The 23,549-nt window shown below is 41.8% G+C and overlaps 2 protein-coding genes across 2 annotated transcripts; both read left to right on the top strand.

Moving 5' to 3' along the window:
* Positions 1-10,958, top strand: LOC136427197 (endonuclease 8-like 1). Its single transcript, XM_066415971.1, has 11 exons — positions 1-312; positions 1,023-1,196; positions 4,003-4,122; positions 4,624-4,699; positions 5,822-5,909; positions 6,631-6,761; positions 7,304-7,331; positions 7,895-7,977; positions 8,519-8,592; positions 9,130-9,272; positions 9,780-10,958. The coding sequence occupies exons 1-11, from the start codon at positions 41-43 to the stop codon at positions 9,848-9,850; spliced, it is 1,260 nt and encodes a 419-aa protein (XP_066272068.1). The 5' UTR covers positions 1-40; the 3' UTR covers positions 9,851-10,958.
* A 1,003-nt stretch (positions 10,959-11,961) lies between these two features.
* LOC136427198 (glutamate receptor ionotropic, kainate 2-like) lies at positions 11,962-23,061 on the top strand. The gene is made up of 9 exons (XM_066415972.1): positions 11,962-12,057; positions 14,348-14,388; positions 15,334-15,438; positions 16,697-16,771; positions 17,812-17,922; positions 19,762-20,271; positions 20,961-21,199; positions 22,319-22,532; positions 22,889-23,061. The coding sequence occupies exons 1-9, from the start codon at positions 11,976-11,978 to the stop codon at positions 22,949-22,951; spliced, it is 1,440 nt and encodes a 479-aa protein (XP_066272069.1). The 5' UTR covers positions 11,962-11,975; the 3' UTR covers positions 22,952-23,061.
* Positions 23,062-23,549: the final 488 nt, after the last annotated feature.

Below are 23,549 nucleotides of genomic sequence, written 5' to 3' on the forward strand. Positions count from 1 at the left end.
GATTTTAGGCTTCCTTCCTTGATTTTAACAACCTCACACGATGCCAGAAGGTCCAGAGCTTCACCTAGCTTCTCGGTTTGTGAACGCGATGTGCGCCGGCCGAGTGTTCACCGGCAGCCCGGTCAAGTCGGAAGTAAACTGGAAGAACCCTGAAGTCTCCTTCGAAGCGAAAGCGTACACCATCTCAGCAGTCTCACGCGGCAAGGAGGTGCAGATGAGTCTTAATCCCGTGGAGGAGGGGAAGAAGAAGAAAGGGAAGGTTCTTGAGTCGCTGAAGATCGTCTTCCGTTTCGGGATGTCTGGAATGTTCAGGTAAAGTGTTTGTTACGGTGTGTAGGGGGAGGGGGGCGGATAGCTGATAGATGTTTACTATGTAACTACTATACTGTGTATTGTATCGTTCATCGCGTTATTCTTGAAAGAAAAAGTATTTTATATATAACTTGGCCTTTTTACGTCAAAGTGTAGCATGTAATTTATTAGCATCATAATGAGCCGGTTCAAAATGTAAGCTGCGCATGAACGGGGTCAAAGGTGAAGCCCTCAAACTAGAAAATAGTGATTTACTAAAGCAGTAAAACTGTGCCCTTTTGTTCCTTTATTTGTTGTTGTTAACAGTTGTTGTTGTTAACAGTTTTTTTTTCAGATTTACTCCTACATCAGAACTGTCCAAACATGCCCTTTAGTTGTTTTGTTATTATTTGTTATGTCAATAAAGTCACATGTCTGTAACTCTTGCGAGGTTATGTTCGGAAGTGATTAAGGTCATTATATTGATCCTGAAGGAAGGCAACAGTGGTCGTTGAAAATTTGATCCGTGAATACCTTAGTGTTGGAAGAAAGTTTAGCATTGTATTAATTTTTTTTGTTATTTGCTGTTGTTTACATTTGTTGTTGTTTATAGTTGTTGTTAACTGTTGTTGTTAACAGATTTAACGTTACTCCTGCATCAGAATTGCTCAACATGTCCTTAAGGTGTTTTGTTAATGTTCTTTGTTGTTGTTTACTGTTGTTGTTTACAGATTTACCCCTGCGTCAGAACTACCCAAACACGCGCATCTGATGTTCCACACCACAGACAAGCCCCCCATGGTCCTGTCCTTCGTGGACGTGCGAAGGTTCGGCAAGTGGGAGGTCGGGGGAGGCTGGCAGAAGGACAGGGGGCCATGTATCATACTGGAGTATCAGGACTTCAGGTCTGTGTCTGTATCTATATGCAATCACATAGCCCGGATAAAATGTAACACACCAGCTTCAGTATCTGTTGCGCAGATTCTGTATCTATATCGGTATAACCACCCTTCTGTGTAACACACCAGCTTCTGTATCTGTTGCCTAGATTCTGTATCTTTATCAGTATAACCACCCTTCGGTGTAACACACCAGCTTCTGTATCTGCTGCCTAGATTCTGTATGTTTATCGGTATAACCACCCTTCGGTGTAACACACCAGCTTCTGTATCTGCTGCCTAGATTCTGTATGTTTATCGGTATAACCACCCTTCGGTGTAACACACCAGCTTCTGTATCTGCTGCCTAGATTCTGTATGTTTATCAGTATAACCACCCTTCGGTGTAACACACCAGCTTCTGTGTCTGTTGCCTAGATTCTGTATCTTTATCAGTATAACCACCCTTCGTTGTAACACACCAGCTTCTATATCTGCTGCCTAGATTCTGTATGTTTATCGGTATAACCACCCTTCGGTGTAACACACCAGCTTCTGTATCTGCTGCCTAGATTCTGTATGTTTATCAGTATAACCACCCTTCGGTGTAACACACCAGCTTCTGTGTCTGTTGCCTAGATTCTGTATCTTTATCAGTATAACCACCCTTCGGTGTAACACACCAGCTTCTATATCTGCTGCCTAGATTCTGTATGTTTATCAGTATAACCACCCTTCGGTGTAACACACCAGCTTCTGTGTCTGTTGCCTAGATTCTGTATGTTTATCGGTATAACCACCCTTCGGTGTAACACACCAGCTTCTGTATCTGCTGCCTAGATTCTGTATGTTTATCGGTATAACCACCCTTCGGTGTAACACACCAGCTTCTGTATCTGCTGCCTAGATTCTGTATGTTTATCAGTATAACCACCCTTCGGTGTAACACACCAGCTTCTGTGTCTGTTGCCTAGATTCTGTATGTTTATCGGTATAACCACCCTTCGGTGTAACACACCAGCTTCTGTATCTGCTGCCTAGATTCTGTATGTTTATCAGTATAACCACCCTTCGTTGTAACACACCAGCTTCTGTATCTGCTGCCTAGATTCTGTATGTTTATCGGTATAACCACCCTTCGGTGTAACACACCAGCTTCTGTATCTGCTGCCTAGATTCTGTATGTTTATCGGTATAACCACCCTTCGGTGTAACACACCAGCTTCTGTATCTGCTGCCTAGATTCTGTATGTTTATCGGTATAACCACCCTTCGGTGTAACACACCAGCTTCTGTATCTGCTGCCTAGATTCTGTATGTTTATCGGTATAACCACCCTTCGGTGTAACACACCAGCTTCTGTATCTGCTGCCTAGATTCTGTATGTTTATCGGTATAACCACCCTTCGGTGTAACACACCAGCTTCTGTATCTGCTGCCTAGATTCTGTATGTTTATCAGTATAACCACCCTTCGGTGTAACACACCAGCTTCTGTGTCTGTTGCCTAGATTCTGTATCTTTATCAGTATAACCACCCTTCGTTGTAACACACCAGCTTCTGTATCTGCTGCCTAGATTCTGTATGTTTATCGGTATAACCACCCTTCGGTGTAACACACCAGCTTCTATATCTGCTGCCTAGATTCTGTATGTTTATCAGTATAACCACCCTTCGGTGTAACACACCAGCTTCTGTATCTGCTGCCTAGATTCTGTATGTTTATCAGTATAACCACCCTTCGGTGTAACACACCAGCTTCTATATCTGCTGCCTAGATTCTGTATGTTTATCGGTATAACCACCCTTCGGTGTAACACACCAGCTTCTGTATCTGCTGCCTAGATTCTGTATGTTTATCGGTATAACCACCCTTCGGTGTAACACACCAGCTTCTGTATCTGCTGCCTAGATTCTGTATGTTTATCAGTATAACCACCCTTCGGTGTAACACACCAGCTTCTGTGTCTGTTGCCTAGATTCTGTATCTTTATCAGTATAACCACCCTTCGTTGTAACACACCAGCTTCTGTATCTGCTGCCTAGATTCTGTATGTTTATCAGTATAACCACCCTTCGGTGTAACACACCAGCTTCTGTATCTGCTGCCTAGATTCTGTATGTTTATCGGTATAACCACCCTTCGGTGTAACACACCAGCTTCTGTATCTGCTGCCTAGATTCTGTATGTTTATCGGTATAACCACCCTTCGGTGTAACACACCAGCTTCTGTATCTGCTGCCTAGATTCTGTATGTTTATCGGTATAACCACCCTTCGGTGTAACACACCAGCTTCTGTATCTGCTGCCTAGATTCTGTATGTTTATCGGTATAACCACCCTTCGGTGTAACACACCAGCTTCTGTATCTGCTGCCTAGATTCTGTATGTTTATCGGTATAACCACCCTTCGGTGTAACACACCAGCTTTGTAGGAGTGCTGCATGCAATTTGCATGGAAGCTGAGCTGGTCATATTATACTGAATAACCTGTCACACCTAACCTTTCCACATCTAGCTCACAGTTTAGTGTTATTAAAGGTCTTCATTCATTCATTCATAAAAGGTATCCAATGAAGATGCTTCTACTGTACTTCTACATACCTGTTGTTTTTTTGCAGTAGATAAAAGGCAAAGGTAGTCCCATAGCATTATTTGAGGCCTTAGGGATATTAGGCTGTTAATCCACTGTGTCTTGGACACTGCTGTATGATTTGGTTTACTAGTAGGTCCCCCACCCCCCCTCCTCCTTTTACTTACAGTCTGTATTGGGGTACAAAAATTAGTATGACCAAAGTAAAAATTCACAATCATGCTTGTTCCTGTATGCAGGGCCAATGTGCTGTCCAGACTGTCAGATGCTGCCTTCAACAGGTCTATCTGTGAGGTCCTGCTCAACCAGAAATACTTCAACGGAGTCGGTAACTACCTCAGGGCCGAGGTGCTCTACAGGTGAGGCAGAAACAGTCTTAAAATTCGTACTTAGATCTGTCTCCGTTTGACAAGCACTAAGCAAGCCCACTTCTTCGCCGTATAGAATTCAAGGTAGAGACTACAATCTGTCATAATCAGTGATTCAATTGGAGCCAGCTGATTGCAATCTCTATGGCAGTTAATTTACGGGTAACATTTGTCCATTTAGATGGAGATGCAAAGTCAATTGCTCAGACTCTGTATGGCTTTATGGGGGAGACTCAAGAGTAAAACTAATCCGCATGCTTTAGAACCCAACACACATATTGAGTAGAGTAGGGGGGACCTGGTGTGCTTGGCGGAATACAGTTATAGCGAAGAGTTATAGCGAAGCGGCATTGTAGTAGTAGCTACTTGAAAAAATTATAATGCTTTACCTCAACTGAGGATGACCTCCACTTACCTTGAAGTACTTTTTAATAACTTCAATAACTGTAAGAATGACAGGAAAATAAAATGTTGTACTCCACTCGTTTCCAGACTGGGAATCCCTCCTTTTGTGAGCGCTCGTTCTGTACTGGAACCTCTGGCCAAAGCAGAAGAACTTGTAGCACAAGTAAGTCATGATCTCTCATTATATAATGTCATTGCTTGGGTGTGAGTAGTCTGTATAACGCAAACTCCAGCTGTCCGGGGGTTTCTCTCCCCTCCCGGCGGAGTTTGTGCTCAACTAGCTCTAAGCCAGGAGAACTGTTATCAAAAATGGTAACACCAATCATAGGGCAGGATTTCAGCTAGTCTCCCACTGCCATAGAAACCACCTAGTTATCCTGTCTGTTAGCTGTCACACCAGGCACCACAGGCAGACAGGGAGGAAGGGATGGGAAATGAGATCCAGATGTTGGGAGGGTGAGATATATCCAAGCCGGTTAAAAGGGATTTTAAACCTCCTTAGTTTATCTGTTCCTTTAGAGGCAGACAATGTCAGTTTCTCCCACATCAAAAACCAAGTTGGAAAATCCAACAAGAAAAGACTTGACTGCCGAAAAATGTTAAAAGTACAGAGAAACGGCCTGTGAAACTCTCTTCCTACCACCTGGAGATCAGACATCTGCAGCTGTCAATCACTGGATAGCAACAGCAATAGATCCTTAGCAACTAGAGTCTGTCCTGGGCAGGCAGCTCTGTGGGCTGATGACGGCTGCATAAATTATCCATATTTAGAAAGGAGGATTCCCTTGAGTTAGCGGCCCTAGCCATCAAGCTCTTGGGTTGCGAGGCGGTTACAGGGCGGCGAGCGGTCACAGGAGGCTTGATTGAATTCAGGCTAGGGTGTGAGGAGCAATTACTCCCAGTTTACATTTAATTCTCACATTTTCTTCCAATGGAAATCTTAAAAAATGGTGAAATATAGCACTTCAAGGTGCAGGTTTTGTTTGTTTAAAGTTTTATTTATCAATGAGAAGCTCCACTATTCATTGAGGTCATGAGGGAAAAGGTAAGGGTCAGATAAACTACAAAAGACATACAAATTACATAATTTAAGTCCTAATAACTCTATTAACATATATCACTGCATATATATGGTACAAAACATATAGGGAAGGTTGGTTTATGGTCAGTGTTCATTCGTTTTGGTCATATCTGTTAGTATTACTTCACTCTTAGAGTCTCTAAAAGGAAGTGAGGTGTTGAATTTATACATGAAGTGATGATATATGTTGTTATGACCCTGCAGAACGGTGTGAAGGGAGTGAAGGTCAAGACGGAACAGCCCGACCTTCTGGAGCTGTGTAATAAGCTGGCGCTGGAAGTCGTCAGTCTAGGTAAGATGGTTTCTGTTTTTCGTAGTAAGATTCATCTGTGATTGTAGTAAGAGTTTTATTTAATTGCATGTTTCTGAACACATTGGAGTCGTATGGCGTAATGGCAGGGTTTTCGGCCCAGAACCCAGCCGTCCCGGGTTCGAATCCCCTGACGCCACTGATGTTGTGCCCTTGGGAAAGGCACTGAACACAACTATCCTCACCCCACCAAGGTGTAAAAACAGGTATATTATGTGTGGTTGACGACACCTGCAGCCAGTGTCCCACGTGTAGTGTACCATTGCAATTCTAATGAAATCAAAATAAAATCAAGAACTTTTCCGTACACAATATAAAGCACTCACCAACAAACTTGAACCATCCACCACCATGATCATTTAATGTAGATGACCTCCTTGATTCCTCTCACAAAGTACACATGTAGCCCTATGTGTTCAGTATCTATAAGTAGTATTACTTTGACTTTCTACAATGAAACAGCATGGCCTAATGATTCAATGTTTATGTGTTGTTGTGTTCCGAGACCTACGAATACAATTACACTGGGGCATATGTCTTCCTGAAATCTGGTCTTGAGTACATGTTCTGTGTCTCTCTGTGTGTTGATTGAATCTTTATTATACCACAGGCAGACTTATCAGTCTGACTTTAATTTGTGGTATTTACATGTAGGACTCGTACCAACTTTCATGGTAAATGAACCTTGCGTTCCTCTGTCCAGGTGCCACGACGTACAACCACAGCCCAGACAGTGAGTCCAGTCACGATGCCTTCCTCCGGTGGCTGCAGTGTTATTACAACTCAGACATGAGGACGCTGGTGGATCACAACGGAAGGACCATCTGGTTCAAGGTAAGGACTGAAGGAATGAATAAATGAGTGAGTGAGTGAGTGAGTGAGAGAGAGAGAGTGAGTGAGTGAGTGAAAGAGAGAGAGTGAGTGATTGAGTGACTGAGAGTGACTGAGTGAGAGTGAGTGAGTGAGTGAGAGGTGCGTGAGTGAGAGTGTGAGTGAGTGAGAGTGATTGAGTGAGTGAGTGTGAGTGAGAGTGTGATTGAGTGAGTGCATGAGTACATTTGTAAATGTGTGAGTGTGATTGAGTGAGTGTGAGTAAGTGAGTGAGTGAGTGAGTGAATGAATTAATAAGTTGAGTGAATAAGTTCAACTTGATGTACGGATATGCAGGAAGGAAGGAATAAATGAATAGGGAGTTACGACGACTCAGACAGGAGGACTGAATAAAATAAATGAATGATAGAATGTTATAATTATGTATCAAAATATGTACTTGCATAATACATGAATCGTCAATGAATGTTAGTTAAACTTTGTATAATGCTCTGTAGGAATACCTGAGTGTTAATTTTCTTTTAATTTCCCCCTTTCTTTGCCAGGGGGAGGCAGGGCCACTCGCACCAAAAGGTAAAACTTTCAATGCAATTTCTTCCAATTTGACTCTCATTCGTACCAGTGTCCATAAAACCGCCATGTTAAACAGGTGGTGAATTTATAAACGCAGCATTAGTTCTGGGGTCGTGTGGCGCAATGGCAGAGCGTTCGGCTCGGAACCAAGAGGTTCCGGGTTCGAATCCTGTCCTGTCACTGATCTTGTGCCCTTGGGAAATCACTTAACACGACTTTCCTCACTCCACCCAGGTGTAAATGAGTACCTGACTTCGGTTGAGGAAGGTCGAATTGAGGTCACCTGGTGGCGCCGAATGGCAGCCCCCCAGACCCTTGCGACAGTTCCACGTAGTGCAAGTGTGGATAAAATATGTATATGCATGTTGTGTATTATATGAAACCTGTAAACCCTGCATCAATTCAGTGCTAGAAAGGCTGCCATTGCAGGTAATTTCTGACCAATAAAAAAAAGTAATCCCCAAGGTGTGCACACTCACACTGGCCTCAAGATGGTCAAAACAGTCTTTAGAAGGCCTCAAAAATATACGATAAGTTTTGTATGTTGACTTTTTTTGGAACAGGTGGCAAGACTAGAGGGACCAACAAGAAAATGGAGGCTGCTGTGAAGAAAAGAAAGTCCACAAATAAAGTTGACCAGGCTGAGGTAAATTGACATACATGTATAGATCACACAGATCTGAAAATGTCTTAGTTTAAGTCTTAAGATCTTTATGCCATCTTGTTTTGTAGGTTTCGGTTATCAACTGGCATTTTGGAGTGTATACATGCATGTACCTCAACCGTGAAATCATGAAACAATGCATGCATTTCAATGTGTTACCACTGTACTACAGAGGGCCAGGAAAGCCCGACTACTACAGAACTGATTGACAATCCATTATTGTTTACTGGCCATACTCCTTTCGAGTGTCAACACTGTACTCCAGAATTGTTTCGGCTGTGAATTTAAATGCACATGCAATCTATCCAATTATGTCCCCTTGAAAGTAAATAAATAAACATTATTTTAGGGTAGGAGTAACTGTTATAGATATAGTTATTCTTGGGGTAAAGATGCAAGGTAGGGTAAAGTTCGGTAAAATTTTGGGGTAAGGTTGAGGTTTGACAGAAAGTTAGTGGTAAGATTGAAAGCAATAACTCTTTAAAAAACATTTGTTCTAATTGTTTCTCTTGTTTCTCCCCAGACTGTGAAGAAAGTCAAAGTAGAGGTCAAGACAGAAACCAGCAAAGGCAGCAAATCCAAGAAAACTCAAAAAAGGTACCGGAAAAATTATGATTCATACAATACTGGCAAACTGCTATGCAGTCGTGCAGTTGACACTTTTCAGCCTATCCCATAATTCCCTGGCAAATTTCCAGCTATTTTTATTTGCTTAGTACAACTGAGATGGGCGCCGACTTTAACTTTTTTTTACAACAGCTAAACCTGCTTTTGGGCTTAACACACTATAGTTTTGTACATAAAGTAAAAGCTGCATATAAGACCGGACTTTAAAGGGATTGGCACTCCAGTTTTGATTTGTTTTGATTTGATAAGTGCGCTGGGATGTTAAGTATTCTCAAGCAGTGGCTTACCTCAAACTCAGGACCTCAATTTATCATTTTTCTAAAGCCAATTGTTTTTTGATAATCCTGTAATTTGACAAGAGCCCAATTTGGGCTCTGACCTTTATAGAAGATATACAAGACAAATCAACATAGCCTGATAAACGAAACAAAAGTACCGAACATTTTACAGCGTAATTTGAAAAATAGAACTCAAGCCATGTTGACGTAATATGTTTCTTGGGATTAGGAACACCAGACCAAAACATCCTAGCACCAAGGTTGGCACAGGCACTCCAAAAAGTACTACAGTGGGCAGGACCAGAAGCAAGTCTGCACAGGCACCAGCAAAGAACACTCAAGCCAGGCCGAGGAGGACCACAAAGGCTACAGGTGGGCAATTCAGAATATTTTGGTGGTCTTTGTTACTTGTAATGGTCTAACAGTTCAACTAAATACGCTCTGGATGGTTTGTTATGAATTAAGTTGGTATGTGGTTTTGTCTTGACTATAAAAGAAATGGACAAATGGTAAAGTTAGATTTCAAATGCCCCAGCAGTATTCTTTGGTACTGCAGTGGAAATTTTTTTCCTTACTTTGTGACAGTCGATTGTTGTGCATTTTTCATGCTAAGGAAGTCAGTAGAGCATTGATAAATTTCTTGATGTTTCATGTCTTCCCCCTGATGGAGATATGATTATTGTTATCATTTAAAAAAACTTGTAAAATTTGTAAAGCCCTGCACTTTGTATTATGTAGTATGCAAGAAAGGTTCTTTGGTGAAGGGTGAAGAGTGGAACAAGGTACTAAGTACTGTTCTAGATCTAGTAAGAATTGCAATGGTATTACTATAATGAAGCACTTTCTAGTGAGGTCTCAATTATCACCTTCTGTTTTCAGCAAAGACCCCGCATCAGCCTCTGCCCAAAAGGGCCTCAACAAGACGAGTGGGACAGAAGTCTAGGAAGTAACCACGCATGGTGATCCTACATGTACTTTCCAAGCAGATGTCTGGAAGTGAAATCTAAAAGTTTTCCCAGTTTTCTTGGAGATTATCATGATCAAACACTGTTGAAAGGGAAGCAAGCACTCTCTGGATACGCACAATACTTAGGACAAAGGAAATGGTTACTGTTATTACTCCAAGCAGATGTCTGGAAGTAGAATGTAAAGGTTTTCCCAACATCTGCTTGGAAGTTGAAGATTATTATGATCCAAACTGTGGAGAGGGAAGTCTTCATGACAAGATACTCAGGAAAAAGATACTAGTCCAATGGCAAAGGTTACCATTATATAACTGAAGGTTTATAATACACCAGCAGCACTAGGCTGATGTGGCCTTTTTAGTCCATATGCAGACTTTTAAGTCTAGATACAGACTTTTTAGTCTACCTACAGACTTTTTTAGTTTAGCTACAGACCTTTTAGTCTAGATATAGACTTTTTAGTCTGCATACAGACTTTTTAGTCTGGATATAGACATTTTAGTCTAGATATAGACTTTTTTAGTCTAGATACAGACTTTTTAGTCTAGATATAGACTTTTTAGTCTAGATACAGACTTTTTAGTCTACATGCAGGACATGTTACTCTAGATACAGAAGGTTTTAGTCTAGATATAGTCCAGATACAGATGTTTTAGTCTAGATACAGACAAGATTTGTACTTAAGCATTGAAATAGTTAAATTTCACACGTAATTAACATCCAAAAGTTAAAGGCGCTCTTTTTGTGAAACAACATCTACTTTGTTTCTCCAGTGATTTACTACAAGGGTGAGATGTACATGCACTAGAACACATTGTCTCAGGACTGGTCCGATTATGTAGACTATTTTATTTGATCCCAGGTGACCAATAGAATAAGACAGACATAACAAATAGAATAGATATAACACATCACTGCATTGTTTTTATGAGACTAGTATTAATTTTCGTATTTTTTCTACTGCCAGTCTCATCATTTCACCATATGTAATATATATATATGTCTAGACGCAATTGTTAGGCAATTGTAAGCACTTGCACACATTTATGGTAGGGAATTCTTAACAGAGAGATTAAATCCATATGACAATTGACATCGCTGCAGGTCTCTGTGTGTGTGAATATGTATGCACGCGAATGTCAATCTCCAAGCAGATCTATCAGTTGCAAAGACCGTATCAAACTGGCAGAAGAAGTATGCTATAGAAGCTCATTCTTCCAGTTGGATACGGTCTTTGCAATCCGTCGGGCCTGCTTGGAGGCTTCATATATGTGTGAGTGTACCCTCACAGCATCATGTTTTATGCAACACCTTACACATGCACCATTCAATTAAAACCATTCACCATGCACCTAATCATAAAACCACCTTAATACGTTGAGAAAAGTTAGACATCCAGGTAGTAAGATACGCCAAAAATAATTATTCAAGCAACTGGATAAAATTTTGAAACAGACGTTTCAGACAGCATCCACTGCCTGATTTCGTATGCATGTCAGACGAAGAACCCTTGATCTTTTCTCTTACTGTACATTATCTCTAGAACTACATCAAAAAGAGGTCATTGAACCGAGAGTTCAAAAGAGGACATCGCCCCTATTTTACCGTGGTCCGTACACACGTACGGTCACCGCTATGACCTTGAGAGCTAACATCCCTATCCCTGCTGTGACATGCATGCAAAGTAAGGTCTCATACATGAGTTTTGGCTCTTTATTGATTTAATGTAGAGTCTTTTATGGGCGCGTTCCTTGCGAGCTAACGGGGAATATGTTGATATTTTCCGTTTACCCTAGCTACATCGTGTAAAAAATCTAACAGCGTCAATCCACAAATAATTTTTGGTAACTACAAACTACCCTTTCAGCGTACGAACATACCACTGAGCTAATGACTGTGCCCCTCATACCTAGATTGCCAGTAAAACAAGCATTTTCGAAATAATTTTTCAGTAACAAAAAAGCTTTCACGACTTTTATATATCAGATCATAACGACTGTCTAAAAAGGGGTTTTTATAAACACACGTTTTCATTTGAAGATCGGACTCGTTTAGGCACCCGCTCAGAGTAATGCACGAAAGAGCCCGTAAGTTGGCATTTCTGTTAGACATGGCTTGGGCGGTGTTCCTCCTAGTCGGGTCCGCTCTGTGCACGATCTGTTCTGTCACTGCACAAGAGGCGAACCTTACAGGTAAACTCTCCTTGTTTTCTAGGGTTATTCTCTAGTGTTCTGACATTCCCAAACCCTAACCATTATCCTGCATATTAGGTGTAGCGCTGTTGAATGTTGGAACATAGGGGTGACAGAACATGAGACTGTCCACATTTTCTTGTGTATGAGCATCTGTTTTATCGCTTAAAGAAGCCAAAGAGCACAAGAAGCGAACCTTACAGGTAAACTCGCGTTCTTTTGTAGTGTTATACCTTAATGTTCCGACATTCCCTAACCATTATCCTGCATATTAGGTGTGTTGGGGTGTAGCATATAGGAGTGACGGAACACAAGGCTCTCGTTTTCTTGTGTATGAGCTTTTGTTTGATCACAAAGAGCGCAAGAGGCAAACCTTACTGTTCAACTTGTTTGTTTTCTAGGGTTATTCTCTAGTGTTATGACATTCTCAAACCCTAACCATTATCCTGCATATTAGGTGTGTTTGGGTGTAGCGCTGTTGAATGTTGGAACATAGGGTTGTCGGAGCACAAGGCTGTCGTTTTCTTGTGTATGCGTAAATTCTGTTTGATAACTCAATGGCAGACAAAGGGCGTAAGATGCGAACCTTACAGGTAAACTTGCTTTGCTTTCTAGCATTCCCTAATAAAAACCACATCTTCAAATATTATAGGGGTGTTGGAATGTTGGGTTGTTGGAACATAGGGCTGATGAAACATAAGGCTGTTCCTGTTTTCCTGTGTATGGGCATCTGTTTGATAGCTTAAAGGAGGTCAAGCTGGGTTTGTTTTCTAAGCTAGAATCCATGTACTGATTCTTCGTTACAGACTAAAAATGCATACCGCACCATATGATGGGAGCTAAGGTACCAAACACCCTAAGCTCCATTCATTTCACGGCAAAATCTGACCGAGCCCATATTTCCGTGAACTTGAATGTTTTGTTTTTTCTTCATCATTGTTATTCTGGTCACCATCCGGCTGCTTTCGTTACGGGTCACCATTACTGAACTTTCGCGGGAGTATGGGGGAGGGGCTGAATTGCAACGTTTTCCTAGCTTCATGTATCTCTGTTTTCTAACAGAGAAGGGGAACATTACATTAAATAGAATGCATCGCATTATTCGAACACGCTTCACATGCACCGTGTGCATCGCGTGTCGAATTACGAATACCGAATTGACGATGTAAATGATGTTTTATTCGAGGACACAAAACGTTTGGATCATCTCTCATTGAAATGCGTGTTTTTCTAGCCTCAAATGCAGACTCCTTCCAGCTGTTTTCTTTTTCAAGTTACTGTTTTTAAACTACTACATTTTTTTCTTCTTATTGCTGGCCGGGAAGGAAATTTAAAAAATGTAATACTATTAAAACTGTAACTTGACAAAGAAAGCAGCTGGGAGGAGTCTGCATCGGAGGCTAGTGTTTTCCCGTGTGGGTTAGACAAAGACGAGATGAGGGACAATTAGGAAGAAGCAGAATCTGGTAGCTATGTAAACGCACGGCTACGTAAGGATTTAGACGACCCAACATCTGCTCGGAGATGAACCAGTTGCTCACCACTACCGTTTCCCCTAGCCTCTAAAAGGCTTCACAGGTCGCTGGATATAGGTCGCAACTGTAACTTATGTGGCGGACCAGCTCATCTTGCATGTTTTCCGTCTTTTAGGCCAATCTATACTATTTTCCCAGCGACCTGTGAAGCCTGGTAGAGCTAGTTTCCCCCACAGCTAAGGATTTTCTTGACTTGACTTTTATTTTCTCCCTCCTAGCTGGATACCATTGTACCAAGACTCGCGAAGTCTGCTCTATGACCCTCTATTTCTGGCCCTTCCACCCATTTTGTTACTTCACACAAAGAGATTGACTTTCTTTTCTTGCTTGCCTTTTGTGTGCTATTGTGTGCATGTTTCTGAGGTCTTCAACAAATACCCTACTTTCTAAGAGGGTATGGATCGTAGAATTCGGCAAATAAAGAGGAATTATTGGCCAGTAGAGTCAGTCCACATTCAGGGTTGATATTTCGCCCTTGCAAATGAAACCCTCCGGTGGCCAAACTTCCCTGGGAAATATCCTCCCTAAATAAAGCTGGCGTAGTTAGTCCGGTAGAGACTAGTCAACAAACACAGTACAGCATTGTCATCATCACAAGTTATAAATACATCACTATGCCTTATGACTATCATTGTCTGTGGAACGATTGATTAATTGGATGGTTGAGAGGTCTTAATCTGAATACTCACCGTTGTACAGATAACCCAATCGTCAGAGCTAATAATCAACCGTCTGTTCTTTTTCTTTATATCTAGACTCCGTTGGCTCCAACACGGTCATTGTGGGCGCTGTGGAGGTAAAGTTTTCAATTATCCATTTATTTTACCTCTAGACAAATGGGTTGCCCCTTCAACTTATAGAAATTGATTTCTTAGAGCGTCCTGTATATACAGACATGTTACATTCAGTGTGTTCGGGACAAAAGTGGACGACAATCGCTGGAACACAGTTGATTCAGTTGTCGCTTCAATCTACAAAAGCATTCATCCACCGGGTTACATAATTAGCATGCACAGTATCTTAAAAAGCAGTGGGTTTGAGAGATCTCTAGCGCAGACACTATACTTTACTTTATCTCGTAGGAAAAATTCACGGTGTAAGGAAAATGAACATGTTCACTAAATTTTACCTTCACGGTAATCTCCAAGCAGATCCACACCGGGCGCGAAAATCGTAGTATGCTAGCCAGAGAGGGTCCAGTCAAATGAACCCTCCCTGGCTGACTGGACCCTAGCATACTACGATTTTCGCGCCCGGCGTGGATCTGCTTGGAGATTACCTTCACGGTAGCTGCGAGTGATTTGCAGAACGTATGTGTGAAGGAATCATAAATGATAACAACAGTTGTTTTCACGGTGATGATAATTTCACGGTTCAGTGGTGACAATGAAAACAGTAGACATAAAGTTACATGTACAGTGAAAGAAACAAGAATTACAGTACCAACTCACACCCACCCTACCCATCTGTACAGTTTAGGTATTCAAGAGTGTACCTTAGCCCGATAGGGTATCAAACTTAATGCACAATAAAGGCTATCATTATACTGGGGGACGTTTCGTTAGAGATCTCTTAAGACGCAGTTTTTCTGGGGTGTCGGATATATGTGAACTGTCGGATAAATGGTACTATAGGAGTTATCATTGGATGTTAGAAGTTTAAATGACTTTCAGGGTACGTAAAGAGAACTTGTCGATTCTTCCATGTTAATGAATGAATAAATGTCTGTTTGTGCCTTTAGCATACTGTTTATCTCAAGAAGAAGGAGGATGGCTCCTATGAAGGGTTCGACCAAGACGTTCTCGATGAGATCTCCAAACTGACTGGGCTGGACTTTCGTATTAAGGTACAGATAAACATTGTAATGTTTCCAAATCTGTAGGCTATTCCTTAATGTAATAGAAGTAGACAAAAAATGTACAAGAAAATTCCCCCACTTTAGATATATGAATGATAGAGAAACATTATGATACTACCTTTTGGATTTTATAAACTACATTTATCTATTAATAAACATACACCCGCCTTCATTTTTATCATCACTAGCAAGTGAGAGGAAGCCTAAATCACTTGTACAAACTGGAGGTCTATACTGATAGTTGTTGTTGTTGTTGTTGTGTCATATGCTTAGCGTAAGTGTCACGGATTAATTATTAATGTTATTTTTATGTAGATTTGACCTTCATATTCAATTGCATTTATCTCAAATCAAGGAGGTGAACTGAAGGGCAAGGTCGGTCAAATCAGTCAAGGTTTTCTTGGGATTAAACCTCTATTCTGGTTAACCACATGTTCAGCGTTGAAAACAAGTCCTTATTATTAGGACAAAGTTGAACCATAGCTGACCGAAGTTGTTGCTGTAGATGAAAGTTTGAGAGTCAGTCTATGTATGTAGACTGCTGGTCGAATAGAACTTAACATCAGATTTTCAGCTTTGGCTCGTCTTTGTGCACGATGTTTGGCAGGGGCATCACATGGAATTTTTGTATTTAATTTGTTGCTATCTTAAAGCCCCTGTCTCAGTGGACCCGTTGCACGTTTGTGACCTCGCTGCGACCGACCGATTAAAAAAAAAAAACTTTCAAACTTTATTGATTCAATCAGCATTGCAGTCCTTTATCATAGGACTGAATTGCATTGATTTTACAAACACTTCTAGTATTGGACTTTGGATGATTAAATCCATAGAGCATAAAAACATTATTATTCACATTGTTAAAACGTTGATAACAACATTGCCAACAATAGCAACGTGGACATATAGACGTAGAGTTTTTGGCGGGCATTGCACGGCCATAGATGACAGAGTTTTGGGGATAAATGAGTTTTTGTGTCTATATGATCTGCCTAGTGGTTTGACAGCGCTCTCATCGAATTTCATCAATAAAACATTAATCTTTTTACGCTTCTGTGCTTGTTATCTTTTAAGTAATACCTCTACGTTTGGTATGATATTTCCGTTATAAAAACATGGATAACACAAAAATTAATCCAGTTTAGGACTCAGTGAGGTCGCCAACTGTCGCAGGTCTAGTGAGACAGGGGATTTATCCCAGTGGAATGGAGATGTACAGTAATTCAAAGGTCTTCATTTATCCATCCAGCCCCCGGATGACGGGCGGTACGGAATGCAAGTTGACGGGCAGTGGAGTGGGATGGTCCAAGAGCTCATCGACAAGGTACGACTTACAAGACCGCCATGTCGCTGTTCTGCATACTACTTTTATCGGCCCTTTGAATCTTTCCCCCCAAAGCAAGGTCCATTTTAATGACGTCATTTGATTGCAGACTTGCTATCATACATCAAAATAAACTTTGATATAAAAGATTTAAAAGAATCAATGGCAGCACTGTTCCCTTCTGGTGGAACAAACAAGGTTCTGGCCGCCCATAAACTATTTCCTACAGCGGGCTTGGCTTGGCTTCAGCCAGTCACTCGGGCCCACTAGCTACTCTCCAAGCAGAGGAGTTTGTCCGGCAGGTTTTTTTAGGCGTTTTTGTCGGGCTTTCTACTTTGTCATTTTTTTTTTTTTTTGTCTAGTCAACCCACAGTGGGTTGCTAGACCAAAAAAACATGACAAAGTAGAAAACCCGACAAGAACGCCTAAAAACACGTCAAAAACCTGCCAGACCCACTCCTCTGCTTCGAGAGTAGCCTCTAGCCACGTAGTATGATCTCTAGTATACTTCAAATGACCGTTGAGGGCATAAACCTAACGGTGCTGAGGCGAAACCAGCCGTAATTCCACACAATTCGTCACCGCACCGGACGACTCAAATTTAGCGTAAAGCGAAATAATTGTGGTCATTTAAGTGAATACTATGACAATCATGACGTTTACTTAAGTTGCATAATCTACGTTTCAAGACATTACCTCAAACCAAGTGACATAGTTCTACATTGTAACTTTTTGATTGAAATGTGTAATTCATTGTATCTACTCCCAATATTAACGGTGACCGGTTGTTTCGCCACATTGACTGTTCGCTACAGTCGTTTCGTTACAACTTACCCCTTGACATGATCATAGCAACAAGCTAGTTGGGTAACCTTCGCTGTTTTATGTTTGTAATGTTTAAGCCAATCCAATCAATAGAAAATAAAAAAGTGACATATGTCATGAATATGTAATCCCAATCATTTACCACTCACGTTTTATAAGAAATAAAAAATAATAATAAAAAAATAGATTATGACTAGTACAACATTGTATTCCAGAAAATCGACATGGCAATGGGACTGTACATCACAGCGATGAGAGAGAGACACATCGACTTCAGCAAACCGCTTCTGGCGGAACATATGGAAATGCTGATAAAGAAACCCATGGTAAGCTGTTTTGATATATATATTTTTTTTGCACAATTCATACGAAATTGTGACAATTATGCACTCACTGTTATTCACTCAACTTTGATAGCCTCTACCAGGTCTACCTACAGGGTACGGATCGTAGAATTTGGCATAGAGGGGAATGATTGGCAGGTACAGTCAGTCCGCGGGAAGATTAACACACACACACACACACACGCACGCACACGCATTACACACACACACACACACACACACACACGCACACACACACACACACACACACACACACACGCACACACACACACGGAGACTGTGCCTGTAAATTTATGAAAACCCTTCTTTCCACAGCCGGCGTAGTTAGTCTGGTAGAGACTACAATTTGGATTAAAACTAATATGATGAATCTCCTAAACGATAAAACTAATATGAATTTAATGTCGCGGAGTTCACCGCACCACATCGTATAAAGTTTGTAGCTTCTGAATGATACTGGCTGTCATTGCTCACTGACTTGTATTCTAAGGTTTCCTTTACTTGTTGCTTTGCGCAAGGTAGCAGTTACTCGAGCTACTGGGTAGATTTTGGAAACGGTCAGACGTTTCAGACAGCATACGCTACATTTCGTCATTAACTGAAAAATGAGGTCCAGCCGTTTCCAAAATCTACCCAGTTCCTTGTATCCTGGACGCAAGTAGACCCAAATAGACCTCTTTCCGGTTACGGCTGCCATTTTGAATTTCCCGGGGTCAGCTGGGGGTCATGCCCCAAAGTGAGGCTCAAGTTGTACTGGGATAAGCCGGTCCATGTTATAACATAGGTATTCCATCCTTGGTGGTACATTTTGTGCCTCTAAGGTGAAATGCTTTGGTACATGCACCTGGCATGTGAAGAAAATATTGTTGTGGACATTACGACTTGATTTTAGCTAATTCTAATTCATTTTTCACACTTTTTTGACGAGTGAATTTAGAACATTATTGAATGCTCATATTCCCGATTTGTACTTTGAATAGATTGGACCGCGTGAAATCGCAGAAAACATGCACCGAAATCTGGTTGATTTCCATTTAAATCGGGAAGAAATTAAAATTTGGTGGCTTTTCTAAACTTTCAGTGTCTTCCAAATTCTATCATATGTGCCTGGGTAGATTTTGGAAACGGTCAGACAGCATATTACGCTACCTTTCGTCATTAACTGAAAAATGAGGTCCAGCCGTTTCCAAAATCTACCCAGTTCCTTGTATCCTGGACGCAAGCAGACCCAAATTTCTATGATTCTTTCTTTATTCTTCATTCAAAATTGCAACAAGACAATACATAGTGGAGCGCCAGGCAGCCAGGCTGATGTTGCGGTCCACTTAACATTACAATTACATTGAAGTACAAAAATAAAATACTAGAGACAATTCAGTATACAATTCAGAGAAGTGCATTTAAGTGCACATTTTAAAGTTGTCTCAGCTGGAAGCAAATCTTTTCGTTGTTTCAATATACGTATGCAGTGGCCCAGACAGTTGTTTGTTTATCTGAAAGTTGTGGGCTACTGACCCCTGGAGTAAAAGAGATGTAGTGGGACGTTGCTGTACAAGACGTTGGACAGTGGAAGAGAGGGTGTTCCGCGCGTCAGTATATAGGGGGCCGTGCAGCAAGTAGTGCTGTGGGGTTTCAGTGGAGGCCCCACAGTCACACTTCTTGTCCTTGATCTTCCTATGACATGAAACGGTCGCTGCGAAAACCGCGAACATAAAACCACCGGGAACATTTCTGCATTGTCACAGTAATTCATTTCCGTATCTTACAACCTGGATGTCTTGTCTTCATCGACGTACTTTATGCTTTCTTTCTCCTTTTCAGACGGTTCAGACGGAATGGTATGATCAAACATACGGCATCATGACCACAGAGGTGCAGTTTATAGTCCTGGTGTCGTTTCTTCTAGTCAGCTTCGTCACCTTCGTCATCATTCGGGTCAGTCCGTACGAGAATCGGGCGTACTCGGCAGAAGTCGGCGAGGCGAGCCGACTGTCCACCTTCGGGCACAGCCTGTGGCTCTGTTTCAGTGCGTTTGGCTGGCAGGGGGTGGACTACTCCCCACGGTCCCTGTCCGGCCGCTTTCTCTTCGTCTTCTGGTTCCTCTTCGTCGGCTGGACCCTCCTCCTGTTGACGGGCGCCCTCGCTGGCTTCTTCCTCGCCACCGCCACCCCGTCCGCTGGACCCGTACCCACGGTCCCCGTCCAGTCGTTCGATGATCTGGCGGCAACCACAGCGGTCCGCCCGGCTCTCGTTTCTGGAGGGGGCGGTGAGAGTTTCTTCAAGGACTCCCAGGTCTCCTCCTACCGACGCATCTACGAGAAGGCTATCAAGGTGATCAGACATACCTTAACCCATATAAACATTGTTGACACCTTTCCTATACGCTCGTTCTCATTTTAATGTACACATTTTGTAACTTACGTTACCGTTTGAAGTGACATGTTTCTGACATTACGATTTACCACATATAAGGTGCCAAACTGTCGTTTTTAAATGCCAGAAAAGTTTTAAGTCGTCATAACAAAGACAGTTTGGCACCTTATATGTGGCAAAACTTAATGTCAGGAACGTCTTCATTCAAACGGTAGCGGAAGTTACAAAATGTGTACATTCAAATGAGAACGAGCGTATATAGCACTCATGAACCTTTCATCATACAATTCTGCAATTCTAGATATAACCCTGTCTTAACCGTTTTATTCCATCTTGGACCCAACTACTGTGTTACTCTTTCTTATTGTACCTTTAGTTGTCTTTGTCAGTTTTACTTTTGATTTTGATTTTAATTTTATTCATCATTGATTTATTTACCCATCTATTTTTTGATCGAATTGTTAGACAGCTGGGTGACCCATTCAAGTTTGACAATTGATTTTCAATGGGGCAGTAAAATGATCAGTATAACAAAGAAAATAAACTTGTGACAAAATTGATAAAGAAACATATTTTCTGGAGTTGATGTTGATATTATCTTTTGCGAGCGAGACTTAAGTTAAGTATTTTTGTGTGCGTTAAAAAAGGTGACCAGTTCGGAGGACGGAGTGAAACGCGCGCGCCTTGGTCGCACCGCTTTCATCACCACCTCCACCGTCGCCCGTTACCATAGCAACCGGAAGCCGTGCGACCTGGTGTCCGTCCACGACGCGCAAAGCTCCTTGGGAAGTCGCTCCATTGGTATCGGGGTGCAGAAGGATTCTCCTCTGAGGGACAGGCTGAGCCTCGCTATTCTACAGCTGAGGGAGGACGGCACTATCCACACGTATGTTTCTTCGTTTGTTTGTTTGTTTTTATGTTTGTTTATTTGTATGAAGGGTGTCCCTGTGGTGTACAGGTCTGCGCAAATTACTTGGACCAGAAGGACTGGGGTTCAAGCCCCAGGTAGGACACCTCTGGACAAGAGGCGCATTGAGTCATACCAAAGACTTTATAAAAATGGTACATACTTCTGAAACAGTATGGAAGTTAAACACACTCCACTGCCAGTGGACTAGCCCCCTGCTGCAGTGATTGCACCACAGTGTGGCCCAGGGCTATGAAACGGAGATGGGCACCGCCCTATACATCAATTATGGTGTGGGAGAATTTTAAAAAAACTATAAAAAAAATTGTATGACATGGCGTCGATGTGACGTTACGGTTAGAGAGTTGAGCCAATAGGTCCCAATTTCGGCACTCACTATGCCCGACGTTGTGCCCTTGGGAAAGGCATTTTACACGATACTCCTACCATAAAAGTGGAGTGACACCGGCGCTCATGATCACCATCTTCGGCTAATCTGTCAAATGTGTGCCAAAAAGCACACTACGGATTTGGTGCGCCAGCATCTGCACATTTGCCGCCAAGAGCCGTCATAAATGTCATTGCAGGTCCACATGTATGTTTTTTCGTTTGTTAACTTCGACGAGAAGGTTATGTTTTGCACAACGTTCGTGTGTGTGTTTGTGTGTCCGTCCGTCCGTATAACCCGAGAATGCCCTGGATGGGTTGTCTTCATACTTGGTATGTAGATAGGTCTTTTTGAGACCTCAAAATGATTAGATTTTGGGCCCCCTGGTGACTTGCTATGGTATTGCAGAGGAACTTCAGAATTGATAAAGTCTAACGTATTTACGTTGGTAAATGTTAGACATCCAGGTAATACGATACGCCAAATAACAGTCACTGAAGCAACTGTATATAAATTTGGAGACAGTCAGACGTTTCAAGTAGCATCCACTCCTTTTTGTCAGTGACTCTGACGAAAGTCGAGTCACTGACGAAAAGTAGTGGATTCTACTTGAAACGTCTGACTGTCTCCAAATCATATTCAGTTGCTTGAGTGACTGTTATTTGGCGTAACACTTGTTATTGATAAACCATTCATTCATTCATTCACAGGTTGTACAAGAAATGGACCAGGGAACTAGAGGAACAGTGCGAAAACGCACAGTTTTCTGGCGGCCCTCGCTCTAAACAACCGGGTCGAGATCTGTACTATCGCCAGCTGGGTGTCAGAGACATGCTCCCGATCTTCGTCATCGTCGTGGTCGCCGCCATCTTGGCACTGTGCATCATGGGAGCTGAGGTGCTTTGGGATAAGCGTCAGCAAAATGTGAGTGTATGTTCTTGTGACGTCATAGGGACACCAACATGGAACCGGACGTAGTTGCATTTTTTGAAACGTAGCTCCAGTGTTTTCGGACCCTTAGAGATCTTATGACCCTATCAAATAAGCAATATTAAATGCGTACAGTTTAGAAAAGGAATACTCAAGGAAGAATTACTTGGTTGGTTGGTTGGTTAGTTGGTTGGTTGCTTGTTTGCTTGCTTGCATGCTTGCTTGCTTGCATCCTTTCTTTCTTTCTTTCTTCCTTTCTTGATCGATTGATTGACTGATTGATTGATTGATTGATTGATTGATTGATTGATTGATTGATTAAATCAATGATGAAATCTATCTTTCTGCAGGCGACCCGGAAGGCTGCACCCCCAGACAACACGACAGGTGCTTGCGAGGACACCAACATCTGAACAAGGGGAATCACGGCGTTTTAAGTAACATGTTTTTTAACCCGCGTATCCGTCTAAAAGTCTTGATATTGCTAACTATGAAGGCATTTGAAGGATCGACTAGGAGCGAACTTCCACTGCACGAAATGGCCTCGTATCCCGGCGTATACGTACAGGGATTCCTCCGGAAATATTCCATATCCCGGTGCGGATTTAGCGTATCCGTTATTACTAACGGAAAACTTGTCCCGTATACGCCGGGATACGAGGCCATTTCGTGCAGTGTTCAATCTATGACGTAGAAATGTTTCTTAGGCGGTTCGAAGATTTGGCCTAAAAGGAATTCGAAGCTTGTGTTAGTAATTCATACTATCATAACTATGTATTGTAGAGATTATTTGCAAGACAGCACAACGAAGAATCGTGCCAATATTTCCTCTGTTTTAAACATGATTCGTGTCAAAGCCGAAATCAAGCGTACCAGGTCAGGTATTATCATAAATGCTTCAACATAACCTGTTACCTAAACCTACTCATCAACTATATTGTGTAGTGTAGGATATAACTCTAGTACATGTTGAAAATTTCGACATACGAAAGTCATAGACCCGAAATGTTG

Source organism: Branchiostoma lanceolatum, chromosome 2, assembly GCF_035083965.1.
Source record: "Branchiostoma lanceolatum isolate klBraLanc5 chromosome 2, klBraLanc5.hap2, whole genome shotgun sequence".
Classification (NCBI taxonomy): domain Eukaryota; kingdom Metazoa; phylum Chordata; class Leptocardii; order Amphioxiformes; family Branchiostomatidae; genus Branchiostoma; species Branchiostoma lanceolatum.

Bases quoted from the DNA above. Each gene is read 5' to 3' on its own strand.
- LOC136427197 (XM_066415971.1), top strand. From the start codon at position 41: ATGCCAGAAGGTCCAGAGCTTCACCTAGCTTCTCGGTTTGTGAACGCG. The intron at 313-1,022 runs GTAAAGTGTTTG...TGTTGTTTACAG, and splicing joins GGGATGTCTGGAATGTTCAG to ATTTACCCCTGCGTCAGAAC. The intron at 4,700-5,821 runs GTAAGTCATGAT...ATGACCCTGCAG, and splicing joins CAGAAGAACTTGTAGCACAA to AACGGTGTGAAGGGAGTGAA.
- LOC136427198 (XM_066415972.1), top strand. From the start codon at position 11,976: ATGGCTTGGGCGGTGTTCCTCCTAGTCGGGTCCGCTCTGTGCACGATC. The intron at 14,389-15,333 runs GTAAAGTTTTCA...TTGTGCCTTTAG, and splicing joins TCATTGTGGGCGCTGTGGAG to CATACTGTTTATCTCAAGAA. The intron at 22,533-22,888 runs GTGAGTGTATGT...ATCTTTCTGCAG, and splicing joins GGGATAAGCGTCAGCAAAAT to GCGACCCGGAAGGCTGCACC.